Source organism: Rhipicephalus sanguineus, chromosome 11 (genome assembly GCF_013339695.2).
Source record: "Rhipicephalus sanguineus isolate Rsan-2018 chromosome 11, BIME_Rsan_1.4, whole genome shotgun sequence".
In the NCBI taxonomy this organism is placed as follows: domain Eukaryota; kingdom Metazoa; phylum Arthropoda; class Arachnida; order Ixodida; family Ixodidae; genus Rhipicephalus; species Rhipicephalus sanguineus.
Window position 1 is genome coordinate 61,674,167 of NC_051186.1, and position 24,932 is coordinate 61,699,098.

A 24,932-nucleotide genomic window follows, 5' to 3' on the forward strand; every position below is an offset into this window, starting at 1 on the left:
TCCCACTCGAATTTAACATTTTTATTATTTATTAATTTCCATCTATCTCGAATGTTAGCTCTCGGACAGCGCTGATATGTTCGCTCGCAACCAACGACGCGGATGCTGACACGTGAATTTAAGCAAGATGAGCTCTTTAACTTTAAAACACGTAAAACTAAACTCCAAGACCGATGAGGGCACGTTCTAAATGTGTAAGTTATGCAGAAAATTATAAACGCAAGCGCTTATTTACTACCCCCCACGGTTATGCTGCGCGACCTCAGACCCAAAGGTCTCGGGATCGAATCGCGGCTGCAGCGGCCGCATTTGGGGTGGAGACGAAAGTCGCATTTGATTTGTTTGCACGCTAACGAACCCCTGGTTGTCTATGTTTCGACAGCTCTCCACTACGGCGTCCTTCATAATCATATGTTGGTTTTGGGAAGTAAAAGCCCTACAATTGTTATTTTACTTATCTATTAAAAATCCGCATTTGTGCTCGTGCGTTGCGAAAAATTCCATGACAAGCCGTCTTTCGCGTAAAAGAAAAGCTATGGCTTGAGTTGAATTTTTTTGCATAAGCATTAGGCATTGTTTTGGAACTTTTGCGGTTTCTGTATGCCTCCTTTGTCTTGGGTGTACTACTTCATCTGACCAAAGCTTTTGTTCAAGTGACCTTAGGCTATAACCGCGTCTGATCTAACATTAGGATAATCTCGAGGGCTGCTCTTCATAATGGAGTGGTAAAGCGATTGTCGTAACGACGTGGCATGTCTACAATAGCGTTTAAACAGCAAAATCAGCTGTTGCCTTATTCGTTCTCATCAGATGGCAATTACTGAAGAAGATGCCTGCGCGCCATGCGCAATTAGCTATCCCTTATCGGGCATCAGTGTGCAGTGCAATATTTCTCACCAAGACATTATGCGGCTTTATTATTGTGCTTATTTTCGCTGCTCCTATAAAATTAATTGAGGCGTTTTTTTTTTCTCTAAAAGAGAAAAATCCACCTAAAGTAAAACTGACGAAAACGCAGTTGTTTGCTGCTGACAGTAGGGCGGGGCCTGCTGCCACAATTTTTTTGCCACTGTGCTCCTGTCACCACAATACCTCGAACCTACATTGAGGCTCAAATCTATATAGCCCACTATCATTGGTATTGGGGTGTAAACTTTAAATTTGGCTGTTATAGATTGGAACAATTCATTTGCGTTCAAATTGGATACGCAAAATGAACCTAAATTGCAGCGAATGAACGATATACCAATCAAAGTGGAAGTTTGGGCTAGTTGGTGGTTCATGATCGAAGTACATTGCGCGGTGGACAACACGGACATCAATAAGACGGGGACAAGCACTTGTCCCCGTCTTCTTGATGTCCGACAATATTTCGCGACAAAATTAACATCATCCCTGTGCTCTCGTCAGTGCCATATTTTGTTGCATAGACGTTACCGACGGCAAGACTTGTAGAGCGGTTGGTCTTACCAGGCATTTAATCGCTCAGAGATAAAGCCATACTTGGTCTCATAATATTCGCTGCATACTTCGATGAACTTTTAGGGGCGAAGCTCCTTAAGGCGGCACCCGTTCGTCCCTCGTAGTCGTAGTAGTAGTCGTAGTGCGTAACCAGTCTTACGCTTTGACCTCCAAGGTGGTGCCGGTGGGAGATTTTTCCTGTGCGTTGTTGAACAATAAAAAATGCGCAGCGTGCGCGTTAACTAAAAGCCGAATTCTTCTGTCTCTCATTCCCCATTAGCAGCCATTGGCATGTTCCAGTAAGAAACGTTAGTAGAAGTAGAAGTGTAAGTGTTAGCTAAAAGCCGACTTCTTCTGTCTCTCATTCCCATTAGCAGCCATTGTTTACCTCCAAGGTAGTGCCTGGTGAGATTTCTCCTGTGCGTGATTAAACAATAAAAATTTTGTTCAAAACGCCGTTGATTGATGAAATAAACCAACGAAAGACGCCAGATGTTTTGTAAAAGCAAAACGAAAGAACGCCAGATGTTTCTAAAGCAAAACGAAAAGACGCCAGCTGCTTAACGAAAGACGCCAGATGTTTCCTAAAGCAATGGTTTTCTAAACAATGAAAATTCACAGCGTACATGTAAAATTAAAGTGAGCTGCAAGTCGTCATAACTCATCGAACCTTTAGTATAAACGCGCCCGACCTCACGTCGGTGATGATGTACTGGGCAGAATTCACGGAAGATTCACGGTTTACCGATGAACCTCCGCAGCTTCGCCCACTCATCATCATTCACTCCGTGGATATGCTGTGATTTTTTAAACTCATTAAACTGGGTGTACTGGAAGCAACTGCCAAGGACGAATATTTCAACCGCGTACATTTCAGCCGTAACAATGTCATATTCAGTAACATAAAACATGAGTTTTTGCGCAATGCTGAGAAGGTAAGCGTAAAAATGATATATATTTCAAAGATAGAATGCAGCATACCAAAGCAAAGTTCAATTGCCTTAAGAAATAACAAGAAATGAGTGATTACTAGAAAGAGTTTCAATGCCGCCTGCGAATGTGTCTGTTTAGTTGACAGAGCAAAGCCAAACTGTGATACATACATTTATACATTTATACACTTATACATTTATACACGTAAACAATGAGAACAAAAGGGTCTGCGTGACTTTTTTCGGAGAGGTCTGACTTGCCACGTATGCGACTCTCTTTGAAGAGATGTGTGAACTAAGAGTAGCTGCGCTCTGGGAGGGTACCTTGATTCGCGTAAGAGTGAAAGGACTCTTAGCTGAAGGATCACATTACCACTTCTGAGGGAGTCAGACGACTCTTGCCGGATACGCACCTAAGTGGGTCAAATGACGCACGCCGAAGTGTCAAGCTACTCTAGAACATTTTAAGTTAGTGAATTGAATTATGATCTAGTGTCGCGCGACTACTGTTGGAAATAGTGAAGTATTCATTTTAAGCTAGTCCAATAATACTTGCCGGTGGGCCCAATGAGTGCAAAAAAGCTTCGGCAGATCCCACTCATTCAGGGAGTCGTTGTCATGCGAAACAGTGGGCCAGCAGTGGCTTGTACCTAACTTTTTTTGCTGCTCTCACTCAACCGTTGCGAGTTGGACCGCCTTCTTTGTGCATCTGGAGTAGTTATGAGTACATCACGGGGCGGTTGGTAGGGGAGCATTTGCTGAAGACCTTGCTATTTGATGAAAGTACCTATATGAGGAAGCAACTCTTTGGCGGGAGGGGCTCCTAAGGACCTCTTGCTCCCCCCCCCCTCCCTGGATACGGGATTCACCGTGGTCTTACCCCGCACGTCGACTAAACTACGCTCAAAGGGTATTCTATGATCCGACGTGCCGTCGCTGCTAAGCCTCGAGCATAGATGTCAGTTTTATCGAAACTATAACTGCATGCTGCGGTGCGATCATGTGTACATTACAAAAAGCGGTTCTTGCCGTATTCCTCCGGATTGAGCAATGGTTGACAATAGCTTGGGGAGTCATAGGAGGAGCCAATATGTAATGGAAATTACATGCTTACGAAATGCGATAGCGAACAATGCAACTACAGTTGACGTTACCGCATTATGAGGCTATTACACGGTCTTTTTTGTAAGCAGTTTTAAGCACTACCGTAGTTCTGTGAGTGAAGACTTGACTTCCCGCGCAGAATGCCTGGGCTCGATTGAGTCTCTAACCGTGATTTTGATTTTTTCCGTCCCTCTAATATTTCCCTCACTCAGAACGCAGCCGAAGACTGCCCTGCATTTTCTGCGATACAAACTCCATAAAGCGATCGCTTAAAGAACGGGTATGTACCACACGTGACTCAATGAAAGGGTTTTATGACGTACGCGACAAGTATCTCACGCCATTGATGGGATGACCTGTCCACCGTGTTCGTCACACACTAATTTCCTCTCATGCAAATTTCGGTATGTGTAGGCTAAGGTGACGACGGCGACAGAGCCCAGACGTAGGCATCTAGATAGACACGTAGATAGAAACGGTCAAAGTGCCTGCACTTCGCTAAGAAATGCTTCGCATTAGGAAGGATACTTTGACTTTAGCAATATTTTAATAAAACTCATCAAAGCGGCACAACATTTTCAGCACACTACTATAGGAACCGCGAAAAAAGGGTCTGTGATTTTAAGCAGTTGAGGTAGACATTGTTTACATGCTTCTGGGAGTATAGCCAACTAAAATGTGTGACTGTGATGTGCACAGCATCCTATGCTACCAAATACACGGAAGAAATCGGCGTCATGTTTGTATATTTATTCGTTATGATTATGGATAAATCAATAAGTGGTGATGGCTGGAGGCACCAGACTTGTAACTTGCTGTGTTGTCGCTACTGTTCAGCCTGAGCAGCCATAAAAAATGATACCTAAATAAACAGGACGTGATATTGTGATGAGAAAACGGTATTGTACTAATAGTTTGTAAAATGCTACGCATACGGAATCGACACAGACATCATGAAGGCTCAAAACATATGCAAACAGACATGGCAAGGAACAATGTATTTGCCGTTATCGTGCAAAACGCAACTTGCAAATAGTAGCTTTTGTAACATGTCGCTTGGTAACAAACTTGCAGCGCAAGGTGATGTGATCCTGGTGGGCTACGTTTAATAGCATAACCCTATAAACATACGTAAAAGGTATTTTGCTCGAAAGAGCAGTACAAACTTATGCGTTGCCGTCTATTTATGATCCTGTGGGCCCGCTTTTTGCTGAGCTGGAAGATTTACGAAAGATGCAGGAAAATGTACAATACATCGAAAATAAGGATCAGTACCTAAATAAAAAATAAATAAATAAATAAAACAATCAAAGTATTTTCTGAGGCTCTGTATACATAAGCCGCATTCAGGTAATTTTATACAAACAATGAAGTACGAAATGTCTATTTTGCTTTAAAAAATCTGCTCTTTTCAATGATGTCATAAGTACTAAACAAAAGTTCAAATTCTAGCGAAGCATGGGGGCGGGGGATACTGCATTGTGTTTGCTGTGGAGGTATGCTGAATAAAAAAAAACATTACATTGTTAAAATCTCCACATCTCAAACTACACAAGAAATCAAGCTGCACGAAAATATCGCTTACAATACAATGTCCGGCGAGTTCATGAATCCTATTTTTAAAATAAAATCGTGCATTGTTTTATGTATCCGTTGTCTTATCGTTGAAGGATAGAGCTGCCAAACCATTACTTCGAGCGTTTGTTTCGGGCGCGGTTGTGCTGAGTAGAAGGAACAACCCTCGTAGCAGAACAACAGAGACGAGCGTACTGAGAAAAGTTTGATCGCCTGGACGAGTGCATGGGGACACTACAGGACTTGCTCTATTGATAATAAAATGTGAAGCATGTTTTTTTCTGGTTTTTGTAAAACACATTTAAAATTGCTTAAAAGGAGGACAAAAAGGTTTTACAAATGTAGGAGAGCTGTAGAGAGAGCTAACATTATTTGATTCCACGTGAGATCACGCACTATTGACATTCTTCCGCGAGAGGAGCTATGGTCTACCGGTCTGCAAAATAGAATCGCGTGAACCCCATCCACCAATGGGGAGGAGCCTCATAGTAGGGAAGCGATTATGGAGATGTTGTGAAAGAAAATGATGTCATTTTTGTGTAATGATTCTCGTTGTTCTTAACCGTACGCTAAATGCAGCTCCACTACTGTCAAACCTGGGGAAGTGCGTAGCGCGTGCGCCCAGTGATTCAAGTTCGTAGTGTCCCCCTGCTTCGTTTACCAAACCGTCGATAATGTCAATGTTTTAGGTAAGCATGTAGGGTTTACCCGGCACGAGTACACTCTTTTGGGGAGATCGACAAACTCGATGTGCGATACTTTTTGATGCGCATTAACCACTGGCTGCTTGTTACGGCAGTTCAGATAAGTGTCGTCTGCAGCGGTTTCCGTCAGGTGGCTTCCCCCTTCAGATACTGCACCAGTGACGGGAGAAATCGTGCGCTTTGCGAACCGGTGGCGCCTTCTCTTGTGCGGCGCAAGAGTCAACCTGCATGTTTTCGAAGCGTTTTAGCGAATTTCAGTTATTGTTTCGATTACTTCTTGCGTTTTCAGTTAATTACATTACTTTAGACATCGTTTGTTTATTTTAATCAGGTGTTTGAGCATTTCTAGCCTTAATTTAGGCCCTTATCGAGCACTCGAGTTCGAGCGTGATCACGCCACGTGAGATCTATGAATGAGCGACACGCCGGGCCCCTAAAGTGCTACCCATCTAAAAATGTATTCAGTTTCACTGATCTTGAAAGCTTGAGGAAGCGCGGAGCAGTTATTTCGACTTCCCTTCAGCGACACGCGTTCACGAGCAAGAAAGCGCTGGCGTTCAAAACGTGCAGCCAGCTCAAAGTCCATGGCGGGAAAGGAAACCTTCGTTATACAATGGCGCCCCTTTCCCTCCTCCTTTCCTACTCACACTCAAATTAGTCATCCTAACTTTACGTCCCTTACTTTACTATAATATGCAAAAGGGTAAGGTGAAGCTTTGGGCTAGTTGGTTTTGCGCTATGAAATAGTAAAAGCACAATATTCTACACGGACATACAAGAGAAGCGACACAGACAAGCGCAGCGCTTGTCTGTGTCGCTTCTTTAGAATAACTGCCAGTTGGGCGTGTTGGTATACATTCATGAAGGTGAAGCGCTAAAAGAAACGAAGACTTATGAAGAAGACAGTACACTGTGCCTTTGAAGAACACAAATCAAATCAAATCCAATCCAAAAAATTTATTTCATATTGTACATACTGATAGAAAACACTTGTCGGACCTGTAGCCAAAGGCTAGTTGTAGGTCCGAAAAGAATAGATTGAAAATCCTAACACAGCAGGGAGCAGAAAGAAAAAATAAAGCAGTTGTAATATTCGCAATGAACAAAAACTTCAATTTTGATTTCTCTAATCAATAGTAAGCATTAAATGAACCATTAACTAACATATATCGTAGTCCCAAGGAACAAGGTAGGGGCTACGTACAGATACGTTGAAAAAGAACAGTGGCGTGTACAAGAAAATAATGAGTATGAATATCTATCAAACCTTAATTATCAGGCAAGATATGTAATTAAACAGCAAAATGCGCACATAATGTGCAAAAGAGCAACTGAGGAAACGCATTGTCCTGTGTTCTTTATAAGTCTCCGTTTCTTTTAGCGCTTCACCATCATGAATCTGTGTGACTTCTCTTGTATGTCCCCGTGTAGAATATAGCGCTGTTACTATTCATATATTATACACTCCTATGATGTGCTTTACGCTCCCCCTCCTCCAGCGAGTGGCACATTGCTGGAGAAGGGACACCCTCTTGACACTGTCTCCTGCCAAGCCGGTATTCACGTAGAACAACCGAGTACGAGCGTTTTCATTTTAACGCCACTGGTATATACGGCCGGGTGTTGTTTAACACTCTGCGCTACGGCTGTGTGCCGAACACCCAAATAGGGTGTCATTTATAGGACAGATTCGATTACACGCCCTACTCTGGTAAATATTTACGTATGTAATGCTCACGGGCTAGTTGGTTGTACATGGTCTTCAGAAGAGCAGCGCCTAATTTAAGAAACGCAGAAAAATCAATGACACACACATCACAGGCCTGTGTAGTGCGCTTTTGTTCGCGTTTCTTAATGTTTGCGCTGCAGTTCTCAAAGTTACGTACATTTTTAGGGTGTGCTCTCTTTTTCATCTTGAAAGTGGCGTTGATGTACCCGCTGAAAGCAGAATAGGAATCAAGTTTTTTACGCAGTGGAACTTCGCAAACCAAAGGAATGGAAAATGCAATTTAAGGATCACTAGGAGAGCAGGCTGACTTGACGCAGTGAAAGCACAGGCTCCTTAACACGAAGTGCGACAGCTGAAAAGCCACAAGCAGCTACAAAATTGCACAAAAGCCCGATAATTACGCATATGTGATGACTTTTTTCTCAGCGAACCATGAACAGTAAGCGTCCGAAAGGACTGATACAACTCGATTTACCAACTCGAATGTGATGTTGTTTATATGCGACTGGTTTAATACAACACGACAAAAATGTGTCTGTGGATCTATCCAAGAGAATCGAAAGCTGTTTCTGCGCTACATAATGCTTCCTAGACACGATAGCAGCGTAGCTTTTCACATATGGAGAAATGTAATTATCTAACATGCCTTCCGTAACTCTGTGTTGTAGGTTATAACTTACACAACTTATCTTCGTTAAAATGTGCCCCTAAAAACCACTAGTGAACAAATTGTGTGTTCACTTTCTCTGCGCAGATCGTGTCTTATGCATATCCAATTCAACTTCACATATGAAATGTACAGACTGCAGACTCTTAAATACGGTTCTTTTCTTCTCCGCAACAATGCATATTTTGCGCTATTTCAGGTCGCTGCGATGTCTCGGATCTACATGAAGGCTCCTAAAACACTCGCTTCAAGTCTGAGTGTCCCTCGTTTTAGACAATGCCCCATCATAGAAGAATGGTGGTAAGTCGAGTTCCAGACAAGCATATTTTATTTTTTGTTTTCAACAGACAGACGCTCTGGGCGGCCTTCATACTCCTTACCGTGGCCCTGGTCTACCAGGCTGTCCTGTATTCGCTTCGTAAATTCATCGTCTCAGCTTTTTTACATGCATTCCATAACCCCCCCCCCCCTTCAGCATCGCATACCACCTTTACGGATAGCTCCACCTCAGTATCTCGGTATTCATTTTGTTGGCGTGTATTAGAAAATGATTTTGGTTATTGAAGGTAAGCAGGAGAAAAAAAAATACGCCAGGCCTGCGCGGAAAGCGCAGCATAGTCATGGCGAAAGCTGGAAGAGCGGCATTTCTAGAGCCCGTTATAAACTCCTTGGGACAAGTACACTAGCAACGTACCCACAACGCCACAAATCATACTTTTTGGTGAATTTGGGAAGTACCCACTACGCCATTATTCGTCATTCTAGCGGAGAAGCGAAGTACCATCTGTAAGGCATTATGTGCACTTTGTTGATGCGACGGCTGATGACGATGAAGAATTATGGCTGATCCCTTTGCAATGGGTTAGAAGCTTTAAACGACCAACTAGTTACGTATTCATATTGACTGACACCCAGTCGTTATTTCACTCTCCCACCACGCTATACACCATGCGTTAACGTGTGAAAGACAGAGAATGCACCGTCAGGGGTTCGTCATGAATTCCAGATTGAACATGCGCTAGTAAAATGCGACAAAGCGACCTAGGCCCAAGATCATGTTATATCATGCATTCAGTGGTAAGCAATACATATGTGACGCTAGTCAACCGATTAGTCTGGTTTCATTATTCCAGATTCAAGACATCGTAGAATGGAGGTCTCGTTGATTCCCGAAGACTTAATTTCAATGTACCGCGAGAGATGGCCGCCTCGCCTCACTTCCAGCGCATAGCCCACAGTAGCGTGCCCGTGGATGTCACGCTTAGGAGCACCCAATTGCGTCCTGCCCCGAGCGTCTCCTCTATATCACTTCTACGGCGTCCCTGTTGTGGCCATTCCTCTAGTGCACACCTTTTTCTGGGAACTAACTGCTGAAGGCTGTTGCCGTTTCCTAGGCTCAAAGACAGCAGGCTGTTGCTTTACTCATAACTGAAAATCTATTGCTCCCATGAACATCCTAATATCAGCAAAGCTTTCTTTCATACCTCCCACCTACCTGTGACATTTCCTTGAATGTTTTTATTTTTGTTTCTTCCATGTGTCTGAGCGTTTCTATCTAAATTGTACAGCTTTGGTTGTGGCCCCGATGCTTAACTCATCCAAGGTCGACTGAATGCATCGAATAGATAAGTTTATTATCAACAAAAATGACAACGTAGAAAAAGGCACTTGAAAAGCAAACCTTAAGCGGCTAAATCAATGAGTTCTTAAATTGCTTATTCACTAGAACTGGAAAAATGAAATTGATTAGCTACCAATATTACCGCTAACAGTACAAATGTCCGGACTCTTAGCGAGGAATTCCGGCGTATTATTGATCATATCGGCGCACTGCCATTTTGAGATAGTATTGACAGTTCAATAAATTTATATAACCGAAACCAAATGGTGTGTTGAAACAGAAACGGGTACCTGTTTCATGCAACGTCCATAGTGGCGTAACATTAGAGCCCGCGGAACTCCTGTTTTGCAGTGATACAGCCTGGCTCAAAACCAGGGTGATAAGTGAATCGTTGTTATCTCCGGCAACCCTCTCATATCACTGACTCACGCGTGGTATCAAGTACTGACAGACGCGCCCAAGTGTCGCTCGCGTGCTTCGTGGGCATAGGCGTACGCAGGGTTCTCCATTATAGGAGGTCAAGTCTCAATGCAGCGCCTCACCCCCTCTGGTCGACTCCGAAAAAAGAAAACTCCTCCATGAATGGAAAAATGAAAATTAACCGATCACGTGCACGTGCTTCTCACAACGACCTGCCATAGGTTCCCGGCTTTGCGGGGTTGAAGGTAAATCATGGTGTACTCGCTCGCCATTATCGTCAAAATGCATGCGTAAGCATAGCCCAGCTCATTAAAAATGTCGTGAAAGGTGTGGCTGAGCAAAAGTGTAGGACAAAATGCGCACCCCCCTTCACATGATTCTTCCCCCTGCCCCCGTCGCGCGCACGCCTATGTTCGTGGGTCAATGTCCATCGGCGCCAAAGAAATGCACAGAGGATGCAGCTGTCAATATCTGGCAAGTATTCCTCCCTGCTCTATATTCATTGTTCTACATTGCCGGGTATCTACTACACACACGAAGGCGAATACGACATTTCGTAGACATTTGACGCAAATACTCAGGCTGGCTTTTCCAGGAATAAGTTTCCCAATAACTGCATACTGAATGCGATACCGCATAATATGAATACATTACAACGGAGATGTTCAGCAAATGTCTATTTGCTTCTTATCGAATGCAGCACTGCATTTTCATACATTTTTTAATGCTGCCATTTTTTCATAGGACCACATATAACCAGCTCGTGAGTAAGCGCTCCAATTGTTCAAGGTTGTGTATGCACGGCATAAAGTTTTCAGGTATTGCTCAGAGCACCGTAATAAGCGCAATGACGAAGGCCACAAACTGACTTCACTCTTTTCGCAAAGATATACGAAGACTATTTAACAACGATGAGGATAGTCCTGCTTACTGCCTTTACCTACTACAATGTTGCTTGCTTCGCACCTGTACATGGTAAGCTGTGACAAATACTATGCACATAGATTGTCATCTGGCGTTTTGATTCAATTTAGTCTTATTGCAGAGCGCGATTAAGATACAGGGTTTCTTGTACAAATTAGGTAAGAAATATATCATTACCGCAGCCCGTATATGGGGAGCGACATAATTATACAAGATAATTAGTAGGACAGGAGTATACAATTCTCAACTTCAGGGCTCTCTAATCACAAGGAATGGTGCGTTTCACATATGTTGCACTAAAACTATTAAACACAACTGAAGGCATGCATTGTAAATTAATTTCAAATCTCATTGGCAAAATCATGTAAAGGACAGTAAGATCTATTGAGGTTATATCCTTTATTCATTTTTATTTGGCAACGTGCATGTGCACATGACCGTAACTCTAAATCAAAATTTTCTTATTACTCGTTTTGGTAAGGCTATCAGTAAATCTTGTGCCAAATAAGTGCTTTCTAAGCTACGGGCACAGTCACCTATTTTAGTCAATTCAATTTTATTTTCAACGTCGGAAGACGATTACCTGCCTGTCATGCGGTGAGTTTTCCCGCGCTGTAGATTTTGACGCTACTTTTGTTACGGCATGTACGTGACAAATAACTCAGTTTCAATTATTTCGAAAACTAAAACGCCGAAAACTCTGAGGTTGATACAGTGAGTTCAGCGGCCAAACCTAAATAGTAAAACAACGAAGACTTTTACTACATAACGGATGGAATAAATATGATATAAAACCGAAGAAAAACAGCCGTACTTAATAAACGTGGGTAATTATTTTTAGAATCATATGCAGAAATCAGTTCATCTGTTATAACGTCGACGCGCAAATATAAGACAGCCGTGTTGCACGGTGCGCGAGCTTTCAGCAAATTCATTGCCAGTGCTTTACTTTGTCCTTGTCGTCAGCAATAATTATTTAAAAATAATTGCTTTGAAGTATTTTAACCAAACTTTGGGTACTGCTAATATTGATACCACTGTCTTTCTTATCAGAAAATGTATTTTATCCCAGGTAAAGCAACTTCTTCCCACCGCTGCTCGATGATGCCAGCAGAGGATGGTGACTGTGATAGTGAAACTGATAAGTGGTACTATAATAAAAATGAAGGAAAGTGTGTAATTTTATGTACGGAGATTGTCCAAGAGCAAATAACATATTTGGCAGCGCAGAAGAGTGCGAAAAGGAATGCATGAGTAAGCCCACTTGGAATTTTCTCACTGGTCCTGGTACAATGGGTGTCGTTGCTCACAGACGTACATGTGTTAAGTTCTCACTGATTGCGTCTCGGTGGGACGCTGTGTTGTGATCTTCGTGAGACGCCATTTCCAAGTATGCTACATAAGGCAACATAATGTGTGCAAAATAAAAATTAACTTCACTTTATAGGCGGGCATCAGGCCTAATACTAGCAAGTGAGAAATACCTCGTCCTTTTCTTGCCCGCGTCCAGCACAAAAATTGGATGCTTTTGGGGGTAGGGGAGATGCTTATCAACGTCTCCATGAAAGTGACTTGTCTGTAACATAACATGAACAGCGATGTGGTTACCGATACAATGCTTCCTGCTAGATACATCCTACTGTCACAACATTTTGTATCGTTAATACGAGTTCTCGTGGGTCACCTATTACACAACCAATAAGTGCAGCGATAAAGTTGACTGTGGATATGATAATGCATGTAAATCTGTCGCTCTTTATTTACTCCCTGCTGTCATTTCCCCTTAACACGTTACGCTCACAACAAGTGCAATAAAAGGATATATATATTATATATATATATATGAAAGCAGACACACGAATTTAAAAATTGAACGGTTCCCGGCGGGGTTTAGTGACATCTCCTTTTGACAGACAATAAAGGCGTAAATGCTGCCAATAGTCTTACTGGGGACCTGCCTTTCAATTATAGATAGGCTTACGGAAACTTAGTTCCTATAAATAATGTCAGGCCACAAAATGTCCATAGGTGTGTATATTTGCACTTAATAACACTCGAGGCTGGAGCTTGTATTGATTGCAAAAATAAAGTTGAGCTATTTTCTTAACTATGGTTAACAAGGAATTTTGTCATCGTCTGTCTATATTCGTATAGGAAAACAGTGTCATGATGTTTGAGGGCAAACAATCGACATTCCGCAGCCAAAAGAAGCTTTTGTAAGATGTTAAGGGAATTTGTACTCTTAGAAGGGAGAGTGATCTAATTTCTCGCTTGATATACAGAGGGAGGAGGGAAAGAAGTGAAAAATGAGTCGAGCGAAGAAAATCCGCGTGGAGGTGGAAGACGTCATGATGAAGGTGAGTTTTAATAGAAAGCGAAGAAAGCTGTGGAATTTGAAACGAAGGGTAGAAGGACACATTCGCAGTAACTTCCGTCAGGGGCGCAATCGTTTACTTGGCACGCCCTATGGGACCTAGCAACCAATTACAGCGAGTCAAGATATGCGTAAGAGGATTATATACTAGCAGCGAAGAGTTGGTTGGCTACTAAATAAAATCATGTCCGTATTCACAAGATATGATAGAATTGTTCCCTAAAGAAAATTTATACGACCACAATGATGTACATATGAATATAAAAGCCGTTCAGACCCCTAACAAGAAAGTGACACGTGCATTCGGCCTCTGATATATGTCTGCGAGGCTACAAACGCAATTTCTATGCAGAATTTGTTTAAGTTCCGTTGATGGTTTTCTGGCGGCAAGCGAAATGACAGATTGGCAAAACGATGGAGGAAGCCCTCAATGTTCATCATTTCAGTTCACATGCATGAGAAGGCATGATAAAAGCAGGTCTAAATGTTTAACTTTCGGCCTACTGTAACTTGCATGGCATAGACACACGTGAAGTATGGCGCAACTGTCGGTGGTAGTGAGGCTATAGCAATAATAACAGGACGATATACAATGACTTTAATAAGAAACAGTTCGGCACATTTAAGTTTTATTCTGATTCTTTGTGTGGCGCAGCTAAGGTATAGTGATTAAGCATTACATTTTGGATGATTCCGGCTTAATTGGAATTACGTTTCTTTGGTTAACGCAAAGCTGAATGAAAGTACACAGATATCATCGCATTTCGCCCCCATATAATTGTGGCCGCCATAGCCGAGATTCCACATCGTGACCTCTAGTGGGGTATTGCGACGTGCCAGGAGCTAGACTGTCGCAACTGTTACATATTCATGCATCAGGAGGATTGGCCTTTCATGAGGGAAATGCTCGACTAGTTGTGACCACATACGTGAGTACAAATGAATGTGTGGAGTGCTCAAGTGTTGCTTATTTCATTGATATTACGTCTATTGTTAGAAACAATGCTGAAGCTTCAATTAGGGATGAGAGATCCCTCAGCATAGCTGCATAATATTCAGTGTTATGCCATGGCTGACGTGTGTGAAAGTCTAAATTGCTGGCAACGAAAAGGCAAAGAGGAATCTTGATGTTGTTAATTCAGTCCAATGCACGCTCTAAAGGACCATATTGAACACGTCATGAAAGCCTACAAAGATATTTTTCGAGGGAACGATGGTACACGGTAGGTGCATTGCACGATGTGAAATCAATTTTTCTGGAATGAATCCATAATTCAGAACAGTAGTCGCAACAAGAATAAAGAAGAATGTATAGAGGCTATCACTGTGTCATTTTTTGGATTTGTGATGGCGCCAAACTACTTGCGTGTTTGTTTGAGGGGTTTAGTCGGCTAATCTCTTGGCTTAAGCCCATATGGTACTTCCGATTTCCGGCCTGTTACGCTCGTAATGTACCTGCGAGATCGAGGATTCATCCATAAATCAAGACAAACATTGGTCACATGTTTTGCTGCAAATTCTGTCTAATATTAAGAACGCCGTATTCCTCAAAGCAGCCTATTTGCATCACAAAGGGAATGGAATTTCCGTAGTATTCTCCAAATGACCAGGACAGCAAAAACAAAAAAAAACAGCCCGATGTTGTTCATCGATGCAAGAGAGGTATCTTACAAAAGAACATCAATTGTTTGCGCTATCTCACATATGTGTTCTGTGCTTGCACATAATCTACTTTACTAACATACTGATATAAACCTAATATATTACGGAACAGACATGCAACCACTGTGACCTGTTATGTACATGTAACGCGTTGCAAGCACCGGACAAGAAGCAGCTCTGTTGTCGTCTTGATTTACCACATAAGCGCTTCAATTCCCCTCATTGCATGAAGCCCGGAATAAGCGAGTGTGTTGTTTTGCTTCTCCGAAAATAACGAGCAGTTATAGTCCATATGAGCGCGTGTATATTCTCCTAAATACAATAGTAGCTCACTGCAATACCTATAGACTTTTGTGGTGTCTTGACTTTTCTCTTGTGTCCGTGTTTGCATGTCCAGTCGTTTGACTTGTTTGTATAAGTTGCTTACTATATCTGAAGACAGGTGGAATCAGGAAGCATGACAGTTTCTATTGACCAGCCCTTTTTTCTAAAGCTCACGGCCCCGTCATTCATGATGAAAGCAATCATATGACGGCCACTTGCAGCAGCCATTTCACGTGTAGTCATGCTATCTCGGTTGATTGGCCATCCACTTTTAATTGCTGGCGTTTAACGTTGTGAAACAGGTGTATGACATGGACAATTAAGCGAAGCAATCCCATGGCAGCTCAACTATATAAGGCCCCGTATTATTTCTGTCAGCGCAACAACGCTGTTCGGCAACGCTTTTTTTTAGCACACGTAAAATGCGTATGCGTTAAACTGGCTAATTAGCGTACATTGACAGGAAATATGGTAAAACGCAATACCATTATCGTTTTTTAGTCTGTCCGGTACTCCGATATCAGAAAGGCGTAACGTAACACCGGATAGGGTGTGCCGTAGCTGCCACCACGTCAAGTGGGGCCAGCTACGGAGGATTAAAAAAAACGCGTAATCTATGCCCTACATGGTTTCGGGAGTGCTGATTGCTACTCCCTAAGGCTACAGCATCGATTATTTGAGTATACCTTTCGAAAACGGTACCGAATCGATACGAATACTTTACTGCGGAAGTTTAAGAACATGAATATAAAGCAAACAAATGCGTCAGTTCAGAGCTAAGAGCTACAGAGCGCACGAAGGCCACTTGATAAATTCGTGGTGGACGGCAACCACTTCCGGTGGTGTGGCCATGTGCTCCTTCGGGCGCGCGCACGCGCAGTTCACACCCGGAATTGCGCTATACGCAAAACATTTTGAATATAGTGAAGTACCGGACAAACTGAAACGCTCTATTAACGTACGAAGCGCGCGCAGAGATGGCAGCGTTATTAATTAAGGGTGGGGGAGAGATCTACTTCTGGTGCAGCGCAAAAGCTATTATGAGGGTGAACAATATGCCTTAAAGTTCCCACTTAGTATTGGAACAAATGCGCAGGGTCAGAAGAAACGAGCCGAGAATTTCGTAAAGGACACGGGCGTGGCACGAAGCCTGGTCGTTCTGAAACGCAGCACAAGAAACAACGTAGACCAAGTAGACCAATCAAACAAAAGCCCACCTCTGTAGGGAAACAGCGACCAACACGTGGTAAGTGTGTCTCGCTGGCCTTTTGATACTCCCGCAAAATAGAATTAACCCAAAGAATGAAGGGCGAACGTATCGGCTAGTTGCTTAATTATTCAGTTAATGCGGCAAATTATCTATGCCCACGGAATTGCGTTGGTAGGAGATACATTTTTAAGCACTCCGTCTGTTTTCTTATCTGACAAGAAAATTGCGTGTCTTTCTCCTAGCAGGTCATGTTACTAACCTTTATCATACGCTGACAGCTTCTTGCATTGGTGTCCATATCATATCTTTCCTTCTTCCTTATTTTTCTTGTTATTGAGGAGGTACTTGACGTATGTGTATTTATGTACGTGCTTGGCCACAATAAAGGTTAGTTTTCAGTAACATTCCGTTTTTGTCTTTCGCGCAGCTTCCCTATGATTGACTCACAATGTAGCTCTGCCTATAATCGGGGTGCTTCGAAACAAATGCGCAGGTTCCGAAGAAAACGAGGCGGGCACTAGCAGTGAAAGCGAGAAAGGACATGGCGGCACCCAACGGCCGACAAAGTCTGGTGGACAGCACCACCCAAAACGTAGACCAACAAAACCAACGAAGGGGAGACCCGGAGGTGGAACAAAACTTCGGGCACCTTCGTGTAAGTATGAACATCTGTTATTTATTGCCCCGAATGCTACTCTAAATGAGGCAGTATGTGCTGGAACAGCGTAGCTTTGTCATTTTAGGCATGCCTCAGAGGAAGAGCGGGCGGTAAAGGGAGTTCTACACGATTTTTCTTCAACTACGAAGCTTTGCTTTCTGAGGAATCCGTATGAATATCTTAGTCGCTTTGTGTTAGAAACGGGTGGTTGTCAGTTATTGCTTTCGTAACCCTTCCGCCGCCTTGCGGGGTTCCACAGAACTCATTTACCAAAGAGAGACACGAACTTCAATGAGAAACGCCGGCCTTAGCTATGTGAATCTAGCCTGCTACAATAAAACGTGCAGCAGCAATCGATGACCATCTAGAAAAAATGCCCCCACCTCCCCGAAGGGAATCGTGAGGAAATGCGAATGCATTTCTTGCGCCGAGAGTACACAGCGTAGTAATTTTAATGGCGCAAATTATAGAGGAGACGAGGATTTGTACCGTAACTATTTATTTACACATTCATCAGCACCTCTTTGTGTTGTCATTGTACCTGACGGCCATAATCTCGGCCTTGTGGTCGCCGTTGGCGTTTCACAGCGGCGTCTCGAGCACACATTTCCGGATGTTCTTGAGAGGCACCCAGCCAGCGAACGGTCGAGAGTGAGGCGCGAGAAAGAGATTCTTTATTTGGGAAAATTAGGTGAATAGTGGGGGTAAGTGACGCAGTAACTGTCTCTCAGGCGAGGACACCACAACCGCGACACCTGGGGGAAAGGGGAGAAAAGTATAGAAGTTAGAGTGGAGGAGGAGGCCTGGGGGAGTTAAACACATCACTGGGGGGAGAGGGGGAAAAAGAAAAGAAAGGGGGGGGACACGCGATAAACACATGACTGGGGAGCGGACGGGCGAGTGGGGCGCAGAGAGAAGAGAGAGCGAACGGCGAGAGAAGGAGCGGCGAAGCACTGCACCTACCCTCTCCTACACTCTCTCGCACCACATGCTCCGGTTGGTAGGGGGCGCCCGCGCCCGCAGCTGTTGCTATGAGAGAGGGAGTGAGAGCGGAGAGATAACACCTGCCGGCGCGCAGACAACGCCGGACGCCTGACATAGCCCGACTAAGAAATGCATTCGCATTTAAAACAGATGTTATGGCGATATTAGTGAGAACGCACAAAGGGAGGACATATTTTTGTCAATATTCAAGTAACAAAATGAGAAACTCGCAGCATATGTGGCGAACATATGACGCGGTGGTTTCCCGATCACCCCCTCGCATCGTGAAAGCCTCGTGTCATACGGGCGCTTCATATGCTGCTCGTTGAACAGTCTCCTACTTTAATGTTAACGAACATCAATCCTTCCAATGCTACTTGTACCCTAGCATTGGAAATTGGGGGCTGAGAAATTTGCAGCATCTTTAGTGAAAAAAAAATGCAGGCAGTTTGCACTAAGTCGCGCAAAGCTTGGCACAGCGAAGCAGGGGCCCGTTGCTTCTCGTGCGCGGCTTCCTGCTCGGGAGTACACACGTTCTTAGTGCGCCCCATGACTCCCTGGACAACATCGGGTGCAGCTAGGCTATTCGCTATAGAGCGGAGGTTGCGCGAGATGTCTCCGCCGGTGTACGTGGCTTAGCTACTGCGCATGCGCGGCTTGGCCAGGTGGTGTGGTATCTGGTCGCTAGACGACGCGATGCCTGCTTCCTCTTTCTTTCTATTTTTCCCTCTTTCTACTTCTTTATCTTTATTTCCTTGATGTTCTTTCTCTCTCTCTCTCTCTCTGGCTTTCTTTTTCTTTCCGCATTTTGTTCTCTCTATTTCTCTCTTTCCCATTCTTCCTGTGCTGTGTTTTTCTCTCTCCCCTTGTCCTTTCCCTACTCCTCGCCATCACATCTCTCCTCCAAACGCTCACTTTCCTTTCGCACTGCCTTGCTACACAATACTTAGGGCTCCGTGTTTTCGGATTAATCAGAAAAAAAATTGATAAACTCTAGCCGGCAAACTGCTGACTATTTCGATTTATCCGATAAATTCCGATTTTAACAGCCAATAAGACCCTGTTTCTTTCCTGACCAAAAGGACACGTTCTAAGCGGTCATTGATATGTGATCTTAACCTCCCGTCAACAGTATCTCGTAGACCGCACCCAATGCACATTTACCTAATGGCTGGTCGCGTACGGATCGAGAGACGCCAACGCGTGTCGCAGGAGCGCTGGACGACATCTTTATAAACGGTCTCCTCGCGGCACTGGGGCACACCAGACGACATCGAATATACGGATCTCATAAAGGATTTTTACATCTATTACAACAAGCACAAAAGCAACAAACGTATACGTGTTTCGTATACAATTATTTTGTATTCAAGCTTGTGTGTATATGTGTTTGCGCGTTCAAACCTTCGTGATGTTTTCGTGTTGAGATATCATTTCATCTAAGATATTGCATCAGTGAGAATAATGTAAAATTACAGTTCCAATTTAGGAGAATCCGGGATTCACAAAAAATAAACCCCGATAAATTCCGAATTTCCGCAAAAATAGATTCCAAAAAACACCCTCCGAATTTCTAGATAAATAAACTCCAAAAACACAGAGCCCTTACTATACTATACAAGTCTATGCTATGCTCCTCAAACGTGCCTGGATAGCCGAGTGGTTATGACGCTCAACTTCGGATCCAGTGACCGCGGGTTCGAATCCCACCTGGTGATGAATTTTCTTTCGGCAACAATTTTTTCTCTTTCTTTTTATATCTTTCTTTCCGTCTCTCTTTGTTTCTCTATTTCTTCCTTTCTCTCAGTGTACTTCTCCTCAGGGTTAGTGCAGGCCAAGCCGTAGTGGTGAGTAATGAGATTTGCCCAATTTCTGTGGCACATACTCGTTCATGATAATGATAGTTTTCGAGCACGGCCACACATTTTACGTCGAACTTAAATAGCTTCGCTGTTAATGTATAGAGCGATGTTTATATATATATATATATATATATATATATATATATATATATATATATATATATATATATATATATATATATATATATATATATACGGAGAGAGAGAGAGAGAGAGAACGACCATCCGTCAGCGGTATATTTTCGTTAGCATTCGAATTTAGAGCCCGAGAATCATATAACTATTGCGAACATAGAATGTGTTTTTGTAACAAGCTATCAGCAATTACTTATGAAAATGTAGGCTCCTTTGTTATGTTTGTGCCCATAAATATTCCTCTTTCATCTTATCTATTTAAGCACCAGGTCATAGCCTGAAAGGAACTTGCGGAGCACGACCAAGGAGAGGAAAGTGCGAAGAAAACAGCGGCATGTGGTACAACGATGCCGATTTCTACACTTGCTCTCGTGTGCGTGAAGGGATGTGTCCAACTGGCGGTTCGTTCTTTGAAAGCTGTGAAGACTGCATGCGAAAATGTCGAAGTAAGTGCAGCATTGATTTATTTGTCGGCATTGACATTGGTTTCATTCTTGTTGACGAGAAACCGATTGCCATGTACTATGGTTTACAAATGAATCATTTTTAAGTCTCGTGCTTGAGCGTATGTGACTGTGGCCATAAGAGGGTAACTCGGTGACTAAACTCGCCCTCTGAGTTTCACAATCAGTGTAGGTTAAGCAAGATCAATAACTAAAGCATAAGCTTTTTTTTTGGCGCTTTACATCCGGGTTTTGGTCTTTGAAAAACGAATTGTGTTGTAGGCCAGAAATACTCGTATGAAAAGTTGCAAAGAACGCTACTTCGCTCCTAAACTGCTGTCATTTTCCCACCAGTATCGCTTCTGGCCTATGTGCTCGAGAGCCGTATTCTGTACCTATTTCACTCAAAGCAGTCATAACATTTTTCAAAGAAGGAAGGTTAGGAAAGCAAGGTGCATCAGCATGATCAATTTCTTAATTTCAAGCTTTGGCACGCAACGACTGAATGCGTTGGAACTCAACAATTCCCAAGATTCACACAAAATTTCAGTGCTAACCGAACCGGGCAAGGAAGACGTGGTGCAGGACCCACGGTGCGCTTACTTATAAGTCATATATTTCAAGCAAGAAGAAGCTCCTATGATCAAGACATGTTGCGATCTGTGCGCTCCTGGTGCACACGCGCGCAATTCTTCATGTCCTACATAAACGGTGTCGATATGTATTCCGTCGTAACAGCAAATCAGGGAAGATATTGCCACGCGTGTTGTTTCGGTGTATTCGGGCTTCACCCGCAAAGACAGTTTGCAACAGTCCTCACAGACAGCACCGCGGTGTTTCAGAAGCTTCACAATTGATTTAGATCATTCACTTATGATTGCGCGTAGGATGCCAATAGTCTACTTTTTTCAAGAGATTACGCCGCCACCAGTGATAGCGCTGGAATCTTCGATAGTACACGTATAAAAGCCGGCATGCGTCACCGGTAGTCATAGTATCCAAGGTCGACGCTCTGTTCGCCGGAATCAGCAGCGCACAGTGTGTATTGCTTGTAGTTTGACTTTCCGTATCCCTGCCAACAGTTCGGTCAATTAACGAGTTTCATCTTCGACACGCCGACTGCTTCCTTCGTGGACGTCACAACCCCGTGATATCTGGTGGAGGTGCTGTTAGTTGATGTTACGGGCGCCCCCGTGAAACCTTGAACCCAGCCCACGTTGCGGAGAAGATCCGAAGCCAACCACGACCAGCGAGCTGGCCGTAGGAAACAAGGTCTACCACCAGACTACGGGCTTCTACCCGACAAGACTCGGAAGACCAAGACCATGACCACGACTGCGGCAACGATGACAGGCATTGCGCCACCGCCGACGACCGTGATGCACGAACCAAGGGAGCCGCCGATCTATGGGGATCATCATGTGAGGATCCAGAAACGTGGCTCGAGTCGTACGAGAGGACTGCGGCATTCAACAACTGGGACGTCAACGAGAAGTTGCACTTTGTGTACTTCGCGTTGGAAGACAGTACTGTCGTGGCACGGAATATATATGCGGCAACAATATTACGACGTCTTGGTTTTGGCGACGTTTATTAGGCCCGAAGGCTCGGCAGCAAACAGGTAGCCACGGCAGAGCGCGCACACACCAGATGATGATGGTGATGACACACGGTGACGATGAAGATGGATAGACAAGCTGATGATGAAGCTTATGATGATGTACAGATGAGGAAGAAGCGCATAGCAAACCCCCACAATATTTATATATAAATGGGCCTTAAAGATTTATCCTCGCCAATCCCCGCTACTACATTTTTTTATATTGCGTCTGTGTTGTTTTACCAACTAAGTTTAGGTCATGCTGAAGTTTCCAAGTCTTCTTAATCGTTCGGTGTATCCAATATCTTAAAGCCTAATGCTTCAAGTCTCCAAAAAATACCTTGTCTAAGGCATGTGGATTATTTGCTTTATCGAATGCAAAGCTCATTTCGCGCAAAGCTCATTTTCTCGAGCTTTGAGGCCTTCTTTCAGTAAATTCTTATAGTTAGAGTAATATGTTCTTCGTTTCTGAAGTAAGAAGTAGATAAGTCCACTATATGGTTGTTTGTTTGCAGAACGCTTCATAATTTTGCTTTCTGGACAAGTAATTTTTCTTGCAACACCTAGATTAGATTTTCAAAGGTTTGTTGATGTTGAGCAGCTCATGTGAGTTATTTTATAAAATACATTTCTCAAATGCGTTCCTTTTCTAGGGCATATGCTCAAAACGTGCGCGTACAAGACTTGAACGTGCAACCTGGCCAAGATTTCTGCACTTATGCAGTTTGAAATAGTGATTACCAATAAAACATATCACAAGAAACTGCAGACCCCATTTCTTTCGTCATCTCATATTGCTTGTTTCAAGTGGTACCTGATGCATCAATAAATAATATTTCATGTGCTGATTTTCCACCTGAGGACCTAAATACAAGCAGACTATTATACAATGAATTAAAAACATTATGTGTCGTTTCTTGAAACGAATCACATACATACTAGAGAATACAAGAGAACGGGAAAGGCAACGGCGGCGACGAGAAGACCTCGAAACGATGGAAGGCATACGCTAATGTTGACGTGCCCGTAAATCTATGGAGGTGTGAACGCTTTGTTTTAGTGCGAGGCTCGGTCTCTGGAGTTTCGACATCCGTGTCGTGTCTGCGACTGTCTGTGGTTTAACTCGAACCTCTCAGCGCTGAGATTCAGCATAGAAACAACCTAATACCACTTATCAAAAACATAGCTACGACCTAGAAGCAACCTAGAAACAACCTGCATCACCTTGCTAAGACCTAGAAACAACCTAGAAGCAACCAGATTAGTCTTCAGAATCGTTAAGTTTCCTTGTTTCAAGGCTGGTGCGGCTTAGTGCAAGCTTCGCCTGATTTTTTAGATGCGAAGTATCTTATGAGCGAGCTTGATCCAGTGGCGTCCATGCTCCTTGCACATGGGCCTACTTTCTCTCCCGCTCTCCTCCTTTACGCAGGCGTTCGACCGCCTTCTCTCCTCTCCTACCCCCGCGCTGCAGCCTGTGAAACCACTCTCTCCTCTCCCTCCCCCATTTCATATAAGCGCGTGCGCTCGGTCGGCTTCCGTCATTCTCGCTTCGCTCTCGTTCAGATGAGTTGTAACGTCAACGTCGGCGTCATTCTCGCTTCGCTCCCGTTCAGATGAGTTGTAACGTCAACGGCGGTGCCAGTTGCAGCAGCACTCCAACCTCTGCAGAGATCGAGATCGTCGCGGAGCAGAAGCAGCGCAGGGCTCGCTACGTAATGATAACACAAACACTAAATACAAACTGCGCACACTAACGGAAACGCCGAGTGAACGTAAACGGTAACTTGGTGTGCACCACCAATGCTGCTTCGCATCCCCTCATGGAGATTGTACGCCATCCCATGTCAAAGTCGGATATTTCCGACACGCCGTTCGGCTGTTCGCACAGAAGCCACTTCAGTGTCACCAGTGCTTTAAGCTAGGACACGTCAAGGGTGTGTGCCCGAACTCGCTAATGTGCCCTCGGTGCGCAGAACCTCACTCGGAAGAGACCTGCCGTTCCACGATTCTTAAATGCGGCAACTGTAATGGCTCACATGCTGCCTCGTCAAAAGACTGCCCTCAAATCAAGAAGGAGCGCGTGGTGCTTAAGCAAATGGCCAGAGACAATTCGACCCACAGGGAGGCTGCCGAAACAGTACGGCGTCGGCACCGGCGACGGCGGCATCGCTCGACCTCAAAGAAGACGCAAGCTCCCTCTACCACAGAATCACTCAGTCAAGCCGTAAAAGGACCGATCAGCTCAAGGAAGACTGCGGAGAGGAATCTATCTGCAGAGGAATGGCCGGTACTTCCTTGCCGTCCCCTTGCCGTGGAGCCTCAGAAGATCGCGCCCACTCAAGAGTCTTCACCGAGCGCTGGTGACGCACCTAGAGGCGATTGACAAGTCATTTCTATGCTTCGTTCTCTCATGGACGCAATCCGAGGGATATTATTGGACATGGGGACACCGTCTGCTCGAAGCGCTCTCAAAGTACTGGACGCCTTAAGCCCAGTGCTGGAATCTCTCGAGTAGAAACATGGCTAACGTTCACCCTCCTTTC

At 43.9% G+C, this 24,932-nt stretch overlaps 1 protein-coding gene across 3 annotated transcripts; it reads left to right on the plus strand.

Annotated features, from left to right (window-relative positions):
- Nucleotides 1-8,393: 8,393 nt before the first annotated feature.
- Nucleotides 8,394-23,124, plus strand: LOC119373200 (papilin-like). 3 transcript variants are annotated; one of them, XM_037643207.2, is made up of 7 exons: nt 8,394-8,472; nt 12,210-12,391; nt 13,420-13,494; nt 16,594-16,743; nt 17,201-17,362; nt 20,610-20,792; nt 23,043-23,124. In XM_037643207.2, exons 2-7 carry the CDS (start codon nt 12,322-12,324, stop codon nt 23,075-23,077), a joined length of 675 nt encoding a protein of 224 aa, XP_037499135.1. In that variant the 5' UTR covers nt 8,394-8,472; nt 12,210-12,321; the 3' UTR covers nt 23,078-23,124. The 3 variants fall into 3 exon arrangements, with proteins under 3 accessions (XP_037499135.1, XP_037499134.1, XP_037499137.1); XM_037643206.1 differs by lacking the exon at nt 8,394-8,472 and adding an exon at nt 11,008-11,188; XM_037643209.1 differs by lacking the exons at nt 8,394-8,472; nt 13,420-13,494 and adding an exon at nt 11,008-11,188.
- Nucleotides 23,125-24,932: the final 1,808 nt, after the last annotated feature.